The sequence below is a fragment of the Berghia stephanieae genome, chromosome 7 (genome assembly GCF_034508935.2).
Source record: "Berghia stephanieae isolate SIO BIC M18660-M18661 chromosome 7, UCSD_Bste_1.3, whole genome shotgun sequence".
NCBI lineage: Eukaryota > Metazoa > Mollusca > Gastropoda > Nudibranchia > Aeolidiidae > Berghia > Berghia stephanieae.
The window spans coordinates 1,193,399-1,205,684 of NC_088366.1; the positions used below are offsets into that span (position 1 = coordinate 1,193,399).

Sequence of the window (12,286 nt, forward strand, 5' to 3'; positions counted from 1 at the left end):
ACATAGAGTTACTCTAGGAAAGAGTTGCTCCCTTAGTTATTAGCTAATTGATTTTAGTTACAGCTTAATTAGTTATTATTCATTAAGCCCATTGTTAAAATATTATTTGTGCTTAACAAATATCAGAGTGGCATGCCCTAGAGAAGGATGCACTCTTTGTTCCTTACTTTCCATAGTTGAGTTACTTATACTATTTTACCTTCTTAAAATGTTGTTACGATATATTTGTATATACTCTAACTTATACACAGTAATAAACTGTTCTCTCACATATCGTTTAACGCTTCTGAGTTGAGTGATTCCACAATATTAATCTGGGGTCCCGTCAAAAACACAACAATAGCCATCTGTGTGAAATAAATCTCTCAGGCACAGTAAACTTCACACCAAATATTTCACATAATTCAGTCATCAACATTTTGGATTCAGACGTCCACTTAAAATCAGTGTCAAGGTCATTAAAAATTCTTTCAACCCATTGGTCGAACGGCTCACATAATTTTTTTGTTGCATTGTGAACACGATGAACAGAGTCTCCATCCATCTCCAATAAGTGGGGTGCCCATTCTCTAAGACTAGTTTCAAATCCTGACTCGCACCCCCTCATTACACTGCAGGAATCCATCAAGCTGGATTGGAAATTTGATTTAGGACTAGTGTTTGACTCTAACAAAAATTTCACAGCTTCAAATATTGTCAAAGAGTCACATTTAGTTAATTCTACAGAAGCTAAATGTTCTATCACAATTTTACCCTTAACAGAATTAGGATAAGCAACAATGACGGACAGCTCTTTTTTATTATTGTTTGATGTTGTTGCTTCATCAATGTTCATAGAAAAGGGAACAGCTTTCAAATTTTCAATAAGACCTTGCTTTAAAAAGTCAGCAACACCATATTTTAACTTGTCTGTAGCTAATGTCCTGTCGAGTTTAACACCCGCAAGTGCTTTTGTGTCAGAAGCACACTCTTTGATAAGGTCTAATAACTGAGGGACAACATTGAATGAAACATTGTTCTCCGACCTGAAAGACGTGATCATAGCTTCCATGTTAGCAGTCCTGTCCCCTAAGGGAACGATTCTGGTAGTGGTAGGAGTTGCATCCTCAGGCTCAATAACAGTTCCAATAGAAGTAGATTGCGCAGAGTCAGAAGTTGTTACTTTCTTAATATTAAATAAAGGGAACAGTTTTGGTTTTTTGGGTACGGACACTTCACAACTAATCGTATAGTTTGTATTTCTGAATTCCACTTCTGAAATATGCTTTGAACAGTGCAAGTGATCATAGATCGCTGATTTGCCCTTGTTTTTGCAATTTATTAAATCTTTACAAAATTTGCATAAAACTTTACCTGCAACATCAACTTTCACAATGGAATCTTTCACACAAACTTTAATTTCACCAAGTTTTGAAGATTTCAAAGTTAAATTTTCTGTCAACCACTCAAACCTGAATTTACTCTTAATGTCCTTGTCTATTTCTTTAACGAGAGCAATATCGTTGGCTTTATCAGTCAATTCCCTAAAACCTGCCATTTTTAATTCTCTAGATCAGCTATGTCGTGAATAGATTTTTACATCTCATTCACGATGAGAAATAAAATAAATAAATAATATGCACGAGGCATGTTATCTCCACCGAAGTGGGTAGAACGCGATTTACTAAGTACACATACCTAGATTTTGGTTGTCCGGTTAGGAAACGTTTAGTAGTAATTCAAATTGCAAAAAAGAGAGCGAGTAAGCGGTGACTGCCGCTTATACGGTGGCCAACAAAATATGACGTCACAATCACAAACGGAACATCATGACAACAACTCACAACAGCCTCGATCGAGATAGTACACACCAACACACAACATAAAAAGGGATATCATTCCCTACATTCCTCCCCCTTCTAAAACAAACCCAAGTCTCCAGTTTGACATCCTATAGCAAAAAATACGAAACTTCTTACCTTATGAGGCATTGCTCCACTCGAGCCATAAAACGGGGGAAATAACAACAAAACCAAAAATTCTCCCTTCCCGGGGCTTGAAAGCTTGAAAATAAATATCCACAGGGGATATAAGGTCCCCTGCCCAAATAAGGCCCACCTTTTTTATTTGATGGACCTGTGTCCACCAATACATTTTCTATTTGACACTTTCTGTTTTTTACAACTGCACTAGGTTTATAAAGGACATAACAAAAGGCAAAAAGGCATTTTGTAAGTTTTGTGTTATTTATTTAGAACAACTTTGGAAATAAGTCAAGTGGGCCTTAATAAGGCAAGTATGCCCTAATAAGGCCCATCACAAAAATCACCATACATCACCATAAGAACAACATAAACAGTTTCTAGGCTTGTAACAACATCAATATAAATCTAATTGTCACATTCTGGGCAAACAAAAGAGTCGTCAGCCTTGGTCAACCCGACACAATCTTCATGATACCATACACTACAGCTTTCACAGCTCCGCATGTCTTCAATTTTGGTATCTTGGCACACGGGACAGTACCAACCACTTTCTGTTTGTGTTGTTTTCTTCGCCTTCTCCTTCCCTTTGCCATTCCCCTTCCCCTTTCCACCATTTCCAGTTTTTTCAGTTTCAAACAATGATTTTGAAATTACAGTAGCTCTGTTGTTGATGCTTTTCTTTCTCACGACTGATCTCTTCTTTTTAGTTGGTGTTTTCATGAGATCACAAAAACTTACATTTGTAGAGGGTGATGGTAAAACTGGGGCTGAAGTCGTTGGCATTGACATTGCCAAAGGCTGAGAAGGCTTCTCTGTGCCTGGTGTCGCAGCTGGAGCAGACACTGAAGACTGTGGTTGCAGTGTGGCTTCAGCTAATGACGTTGATGGTTGTTGTTGTGTGGCGTCAGCTGACGTCAAAGGTTGAGGTGGTTCATTGTCGTCAATTTGAGTGGCTTCACTTGGAGCAAAAGCATGGTCTGGGATTGCATTCTTGTTGAATGGGTATATTCCGCACTTGCGAAACCCACTTGTGATGTTTCCCATTGTCATGCATTTCATCCAAACAGGGGTGAACACCTTCCCAAACACGTCTTTTGAGAGTGTTCTATCGGGACGAGTCCTCCAGAATTCCAACACCTGCTTGTCCCAGTGATGCTCAAAGGAGCGGAATACAGCAGTATCCAGAGGCTGCAGTTCATGCGTCGTGTTTGACGGCAGACAGAAAAGCGTGATGTCATATTTGTCTGCCTCGTCCAGAATATCCATTGACAGATGACATTTTGCTCCATCCAAAATCAGAAGCACTCTACCGGCCGGTTTAAACTTAGAAAAGTGTTTCAGCCACTTGACAAACACTTCATGTATCATGCTGCCCTTCTCTGCCATTTCAAAGCATGACAGAGGAGGGAGGTCATCACCATATTGTTCCTTTCTATTCTTTCCCTTGAAAATGATCATCGGGGGAACCGCAATCCCCACTGCAGAAACACATGCAACAATAGTCACGTTTTCACCATGCTCTGGTGCTACCAAATGTACCCGTTTGTGGCCTTTGGCAGCAATCACTCTTTGTTGATGGTGGAGAGATAGTTGGCAACCTTTCTCGTCCAAATTGAAGATGTGATCTGGCTGATTAAACAGATCAAGGTCTTTCATAGTTTCCTCAAGTTTAGTGAAGTGATCATTCACAATGAATCTATTCAGTTTCTGTGCTCGTGCCTGATTCATTGCTTGTGCTTTTCTGGCACTCAACCGTGGATGGCGTTTCATGAAAAGCCGAAACCACTTTTCTCCTGCAAGATTCGATGTGAAAGGGTGAGAAATATTGTTTTTGGCAACATAATTAAAGACATGGCTCCTGATCATCTTTGCGGTGAATGGCATGCCCAGAGACGCAAACCGGATGATGCGATTCACGAGCATTAATTCTTCCTCCGAAGACAATATAGTTTTTCGTCCAAGTCTCTTTTCGGTGGATCCGCTGGACAAATGGTTCCGGAGGGTTCTTCTAGGAATACCGAAACGAGTTGATGCCTCGTGCACAGAGATACCCCCACCGTCTCCTCTGTTGACGGCTCTCATTGCATTCTCCATATCTTCCTGGGACCACTTTGCTCTGCGCGTCGAAGCCATTGATCAGGATCAAACTGAAAATATAGAGAAGACATAGATTGATTTAGCTTTGAATTTGGCGAAAAACTTGTGTTGTGTGTCTCTACAATTGTTTTTGATAATTATTAATAAACAATTAACAACCCCCTGAACAAATAGCATGTTAAATTGAGTCTCAAACACAAACTTTCCAATGTGCCTTAATAAGGCCCACCAGGGATTCTAGGCGGGCCTTAATAGGGCATACCCTAGCAAGTCAATTCTTCATACTTTGTCACATGAACACTTGACTAAGCTTAAATTTTTTGAAGTAAATCAAGTTATAAAAACCTTTTAAACTGAAATATATGTCTATGATTGTTAATATTAACTTATACTTACGTAAACTGGCTGTCGAATGGGTTCTTGACAAACTTTCTTGTCAAAACAAATTGTAAACAAACACACTTCTTGCCTTGGGCGATGATGCGCGTCGATCAGGGAAACGAAACTTCGTTTATCGTTTACATTTATCTCTAGGTTGCCGGAAGTGTTAAGGTTTTTCACTTTATGAACCACAATTTTATGGTACAGGGGGGTGGGCCTTATTTGGGCCTGGGCCTTATTTGGGCAGGGGACCTTATTGGATCTTCCTTGAAAAAACATGAAATAAAATAAAAATCTGCAAGGAATACAATGGATCTTCCTTGAAAAAACTTGAAATAAAATTAAAATCCACAGGGGATACATTGGGTCTTCATTGAGAAAACTTGAAATAAAATAAAAATCCACAGGGGATATATTGGATCTTCCTTGAAAAAACTTGAAATAAAATAAAAATCCACAGGGGATACAATGGAACTTCCTTAAAAAAAAAACAACTTGAAAATAAAAATCCGCAGGGGATACAATGGATCTTCCTTGAAAAAACTTGAAATAAAATAAAAATCCGCAGGGGATTCTCTCCTCCTCCTGGGTTATATATATATATATATATATATATATATATATATATATATATATATATATATATATATATATATATATATATATATATATATATTATTTAAAATATTTACCACAATGTTTGGGACAGTCTACATCAATGTTTCAGGCTTAATTTGCCATCGTCAGGACTGAGTTGTTTTGTTGACTGTTGTTGTTTCTTGAAGTGGTTCCGGTTTGAAGTTAATTAAGAGGAATTTGCGCCGATGGGGACACTTTCCGTACATCTCACTTTTCATGTTGAGTGTGGCTTCATGAGGGTGTTTGATTATAGTATATTTCTCTTCCAGGCATAAGCTACATTGTTTTGATGTTGGTGTGTATCCTGTTGCTTTAGATAAAATTTTCCATGAAATGTTGTGGTCTAGTTTGTTGTCTTTTAATTTCCAAATATGTTCGCTGAGTTTTGTGGATGTTTTTTTGTTAGTGTTTCTAAATGTTGAGGTGTGGAGGTTGTATCTTGTTTTGAAATTATTTTCTGTTAGTCCTACATATTTTTCTTGCTTGTTTGTTTTAGTTTCTGTGACTGTGGCTTGGTAAATTAAACTTGATTCTAAGCATTGTTTGTTTAGCGGGCAATGTTCTTTATTTCTGCAGTTGCATTTTCTAGTGGGTGGGTTTTGCTCTTGTCGGTGGTTTATTAATATTTTTTTGTTGTGGCTTGAAATTATTTGTTCTATGTTGCGCATACACGAGTAACTTATTTTTATGGTATTCCTGTTGATAATTTTATGTAGCTTGTGGTTTTTTGGAAAGTGTGTATCAATTAACTTCAGGAACTGCTGTCCTATGTTTGTGCTGACGTTTATGTCGAAAGGTGGGTTGAACCAAGTTATGTGTCGTTTTCTTATTTTACGTTCTTCACTAGTGTGTTGGGGTTTACATGAGAGGGAGGCGTCTGTGTATACAAATGGTGTGTTGTATCCGCTTTTTGTGAGTGCTTCTTTGTAGGGGGTGGCTGCGACGTTGAATATCTCTCTGTTTTCCGAAAGTTTGCTCACCCTCAGTGCTATGTTTTTTGGTATGTTTTCAATGACGGGACGGGGGTGGTTGCTGTTTTTATTAATGTAGCTAATGGTGTTGTTTGGTTTTCTGAACGGTTGGAATGAATTGGATTTTATGTCGAATGTGATGTCGAGGAAGTCAACTGTTTTTTTGTTTGCTTCTATCGTGATTTTCAAATTGTTGTTTTGGAATATTTTACAGATTTGTTTTTTGATGTTTTCGTTCGCTCTTGGTCGTCTGTTGGTTATAGCGAGTCCGTCATCTCTATAGAGGCCGATGTATGTGTGTGTATGTTGTAGTTGTGACAGGATGTAGAGTCCGACCAGTTCGCATGTTTCAGCACCGTCGAACGAACCCATTGTTACGTCGAAATCATTGTGTCGCTTTGTCCACGGTGTGTTGTCGTAGTATAGTGTGCTGTGCTTGGTGTGTTTGATGATGTGTTTTTCCTCTTCTGTGATGTTGGTGTATTTTGCTGCGAATTCCAATGCTTTGTTTAGTAAGTCTGGAGTGATGGAGGGGGAAAAATCGCAAATGTCGAAAGAGATGAAGGTGCAGTTTTCTTTGTTTTGGATATTTTTGAACCATTCAATGACTTCATCGGTGTTTTTCCACTGGTTGAATTTAGTTGCTTCTTTGACGTTTTTATTTATTTTTTCTAATATCTTTTTGCTGATTTTTCCAATTTCAGATTTGTATGGATTTATTAGTCTACATTTTGGATTATTTTTGAAGTCAGGCTTGTGATCTTTTAATGTGATGAACGCTTCTCTTCTTGGTGCTTTATCGATTCGATCGCTAAGGTCAAGTCTGTTCGCTATATTCTTATCTTCTTTTGTGATCTCTTCGGTTCTATGTGTTCTGTCTTTCTTATAGTCTTTGTTGATTTGTTTGTGTGTCATTTTATCATATTCCTCTGGTGTCATTTTATAATAGTTGTTGGATTTGTCGGCTGGTATCAGAAGTTGTTTTTCTTTGTTTATTTTCTTCACATCGTTAGTCAGTTGGTTTTGGAAGTTGTTATTTTTGTTTTTGAACTGCACACTTTGAATGAGATCTGAAAGTCCGTCTTCTAATTTTTTAAATTCAGGTATTGGGGGGGGGGGGGGGGGGGGGTGAATTTGTAGAGTTGAAGCCGTACGTTTTTTTGTGGGTGGTTTCTAAATGTGGGTTCAGAAAAAAGAATGTTCTCCATCGTAGATTCTTGACAAATGTTTCTGTTCTTGCTATTAGTGATTTAATGTAAGATTTTCTGTTGCAAGTAGGAATATTCTTTGTAGAATATGGGAAAGTAGTAGGTCTAAGTTGTGGCGTAGTGTCCATTTTGTGTCTAAGAGTGCTCAACGGTGCGGAGCTGTGTATTGAATCGTGTTTGATACAAATATGGTACGAAATTTCGTACCATATTTGTATCAAACACGATTCAATTCTATATATATATATATATATATATATATATATATATATATATATATATATATATATATATATATATATATATATATATATATATATATATATACATATTTATGTACATGGAAGGAGGTGTCCTTTAGGTGCCTGTAAAACAATAAAACATAGATTAATATACCTTGTACAGGTCATTACAGCAAATCCAAAGGACCAATTAAAAAGCCATTATATTTTAATTTTAAAAGCAAATCTAACATTTCTGGAGTTGGCTTTCAAAATATCATTAAGACTACTGCCTCTTAATTCTGCAATGACTTTAGCAGATTCCCCTAAGTAATATGGATGGTTATGTCTAATATGGGGATGAAATGGCAGGTAGGGGGAGTCTGTTTCAAGCAGGAGCCTGTTGCTCGGGGTTTCCCGTACTGCTTTTATTTGTTCCAGCCCAAAGTTTCTGACTAAACCAGAGTAGCTAAAGAAAGTGTTGGGAAAAATATTTAGCCATCTGTGTAGGGTGGTACTGTTACCTGAGAAACAATGTAACTGAATGAATTGTTCTCTACATAGTCTCTGAGAAAGAAATTCTAAACAGTGCGTATATGCCTTGTTCCCAAATATATCAGAATCTTTCCCTCTGACATGCAAGATAATTGGTTTCTGGGGGTTTGCACCAACAATAAGGCTCTCCACTAGAAATTCTTGCTCTTTCCTAGTGCCCCGTTTTGTCCAATCGAGATGGTGGATACCTACAGCTATCCCAAAGTTAGGGAATTTGCATGTCAGTGCTCTGAGCTCGCTCTCTGAAGGGAAACTTAAGGGATCGCAGTAAACTATTATTCCGCCTAAAAGAGGCAGGTCTACTGACGGGTTGGGTGCGACATGGTACATCAGGAGTTGTTTTAACATGTCTAGATGGTTCCTCTTTCCCTTAGCTTTATGCCATCGGTCCAAATGGAAGTGGGCATCTACTAGTCCAACACACTTACCTTCCTGGTCGGACAAATCCATGAGAAGATCGTCCATGGGTTTGTTCAATTGAAGACACCCCACTTCCGATTTCAAGCGGGCGAGCTCCGTCTTCGTTTCTTCCAGGTCTTTCTGGAGGCAGGCCAGGGAACCCTTTAGGGTCGAGTTCTCCTCCTGAAGGAGTTTCATCTGCTCCCTCCTGGCCTTGCTCCTCCGGGCCGCCCTTCCACCACTGTCTGAATGGCTATCAGACAGTGTTTCACCCCTCATGACCCGTGCTCCCGAGGGCGCAGCCCTGGTATCAACAGGTCGGGGTTGATAGGGGGGTCTTTCCGGCCTCCTTCCTTGCGCCCCACTTTTGTCAGACCTTGAGGCCCGGTGGTGGTGAGGCTCTGGCCGGTAATCGTAGGGCCTATCTCGTTGATGTCGGGACCTGGAGTCCCGACGGCGGGAGTACGAGGGTCCGCTCGCTCTGTGGGGAAACTTGCCTTCCTCTTCCTCTCCCTCTCCGCCGGCCCTGGCCACGTCCCCTTCCATTGTCTCTTGGTGGCACCTTAGCATCTGTAAAGGCCTGAAACTCGGCCATCAGCTGGATTACCCGGCTTTCCATGCGGCGGTCCATGATGCTGCATAATGAGAGATGGAATTAGTCAATTATAACCTGTACTCTTTTAACTTTAAGTTTGGCAACGTGGACAATAGAATTCTTTTACCCGACTCATTTGATAATCAGTTAAATTCATGCACCGTCCATGATAGCACTCAAAACAATTATCGTATTGGATCATGGTATCACCATCGTCGGGCTGATTGCAAACGCAATATTTCTGGGCCTTACCTGTTATTATGGACTGCTGTTCATTTTTTATCCACACTGGCAAAGAACGGTCATTGCATGTTTTGAGACTATCATGGTTGACCACTTTCAGTTCTTTGTTCCTCAATTTTATTTTATAAATGAAAGGAGAGAGAACAGTCATTACAATGGCAGGACCTATCCAAACGGGTTTCAGCTTCCTGGACTTCCCACCCTTTCTGTTAAGGAGGTAAACAGCATCGCCCCTCTGGAAGGTGTGAACATGAGCGTTCAGGTCATGGTCCAGTTTCATCCTTTTTAATTCTGTCCTCAATGTCTTTCTAGCAGTCTCATGGGCATATTCTAAGCTTCCTTGTAGCTGCTGAACATATTCATCTGCGATTTTGACCTCTTCTCTTGGTCCATACTCACATATTTACGGATGGTTCAAAGAGCGCAGATGCAGTAGGATGTGCCTATCACTCATCGGAAAGCACAGGATCACTTCGCCTGGATAGAAATGTTTCGATCTTTACAGCGGAATCGAGAGCAATCCTAAATGCTCTCCGTTTGGCTGAGAGATCGAATAAAAATAAATTCTTGATCTTGTCTGACTCGCTGTCCGTACTTAAGGGGATCTCAAATTTTTATTGCACCGATCCAAGACTCATAAGTATCTTGGAAGGTGCAAATAAATTATTTATTAAAAAAAAGAAAGTTTGTTTTCTCTGGGTACCTAGTCATGTGGGTATCCATGGGAACGAAGAAGCGGATCGACTGGCAAAAGAGGCAGTGAGCCAAGAATTACAAGAGGGCAGTAAAATCCCACACGCGGATTTAAAGATCAATATTAAAAAACATGTCCGAAAGGAATGGGAACGATCCTGGAGTCGAGACGTACATAACAAATTAAAACAAATTAAAAGTGACCTCGGCCCCAGACCCAACTCGGGGCTAAAAAGAAGAGACGAGGTAAAAATAACTCGACTCCGGATCGGACATACTGCCCTCACTCACCGTTTCCTTCTGGAGAGGGATGGAAAACCCCTCTGCAGAAGATGTAACTGTGACCTCACAGTTCAACACATTTTAATTGAATGTACAGAATTAGAACAGATAAGGTCACAACATTATGAAAACAGGGACTTGAAGTCTCTGTTCCAGTCGGTCGATCCGCTTACAATTTTAAAGTATCTGCAGGAATGTGAACTCCTGCAGAAATTGTAAATAGATATTTTTACTTAACAAACATGTAACTATTATGATTTTATAAAGATTTTATTACAACAGTACACGTTTTGATCAGCTATGGCCCCTCAGGGCCGATAAAAGATTGATAAAAGACAGAAACGGGCGCTTAAATGACCTAAATAGTGTGGAAAGCGCCGTTAAACACCTAAAAACAGCAAAAACAACATTGGTCCAGGGGTTACTAGGTCATTCAGAGTTCTTAGCTCTCTTCCCAACATCAGTTTTTACATCTCATTCACGATGAGAAATAAAATAAATAAATAATATGCACGAGGCATGTATCTCCACCGAAGTGGGTAGAACGCGATTTACTAAGTACACATACCTAGATTTTGGTTGTCCGGTTAGGAAACGTTTAATAGTAATTCAAAATAGTCAAAGAGAGCGAGCAAGCGGTGACTGCCGCTTATATACGATGGCAAACAAGATATGACGTCACAATCACAAACGGAACATCATGACAACTCACAACAGCCTCGATCGAGATACTACACACCAACACACAATCACACAACATAAAAAGGGATATCATTCCATACAGCTATCACAACACAAGTTCCAAATCACAACAAAAAAATAGAGAACGCTCGGTGAAACAAATTGAATAATCCGATGAACCACGCATGATCGCAACAATCCTCGTCTATTTCTTGAACGAGAGCAATATCGCTGTTATCAGTCAATTCCCTAAAACCTGTCATTTTTAATTCTCTTATAGATCAGTTACCACAACACAAGATCCAAATCACAACAGAAAAATAGAGAAGGCACGGTGTGGTGAAAGAAAGAAGTTAAAAATAAACAGTAGTCTAGAGAAAGAGTTCTAATATCTATGACCGCGCATGATCACAAAAATCGGAATTGGAAGTTGCTTCGCGGGATGAAAATGTGTAAAAATAAGCTTCGTTGTTTCATGTATCGAGATCTAGCATTGTTGTAGAGTTCAACCAGGCGATCATCTATTTCAAAATTTGATGGAAACCGAAGAGATACTTTTACGATTGCTTCTGTTGTTTCCACTGAGGTTCCTGAGGTTTGTTTCGTGGAGATTTCTTTTCGAGAATGTTCGTTCCACGGTAGTTGTACTCTGTGGTGGAGCAACCACCTCCAGCATGAACAATGATAACAACGAGTAAGAAGTCATTTGCTTCATGCTTCGCCAAAAGTCCTCAATGGTCTTCGACTCCCACCCACAATTTTTAATATCTTTCTCAATTAGAATGGACCTCCATTGCCCATCGATCAACTGAATATAGGGAACGAGATTAGCGGAAGAGTAGCGTCCCTTGATTGGACATCACCTTACAGGGAGAACGTCAACATGGTTTTGCGCATGCGTCTCTCTCTCTCTCTCGTCCTCGCTTTCGGCGAAGTGTCTCCGGAAGCGAGGACTAGAGACGCATGCGCACAACCAACATGACGTTCTCTCTCTAATAACTTTTCCGCCGGTGACGTCCAGTCAAGGGACGCTACTCTTCCGCTAATCTCATTCCCTATTGACAGTCTCGTGTTGTTTCATCAGCGGAAGACTTCGAAAAAGAACTCCAGCAGAAGACAAATTTGCCGTTTTGTTTAAAATATTGATGTGGTTGACATCTTGTATAGATTTCAGGACAGGATTCGCAACGTCAACTCGTTTCAGTATCTGTTTTACTGCTTCTCGGTAAAAGTCTCTGCAGCGTGCAAGAAAAATTTCTTTTTCATGGGGTTCAGAGTGTCTAAGGTTTCATGTGCACAAATTCCTGGTCCAAAACCTGTTTCCATTTTAGTTCATCATCAACATTTTGAGTTAGAG

General features: G+C 39.7%; 1 protein-coding gene across 1 annotated transcript; it reads right to left on the reverse strand.

The window, feature by feature from the left end:
- Positions 1 to 2,036: 2,036 nt before the first annotated feature.
- LOC144976321 (uncharacterized) lies at positions 2,037 to 4,799 on the reverse strand. The gene has a single exon (XM_078920529.1). It carries the CDS (start codon positions 4,095 to 4,097, stop codon positions 2,370 to 2,372), a length of 1,728 nt encoding a protein of 575 aa, XP_078776655.1. The 5' UTR covers positions 4,098 to 4,799; the 3' UTR covers positions 2,037 to 2,369.
- Positions 4,800 to 12,286: the final 7,487 nt, after the last annotated feature.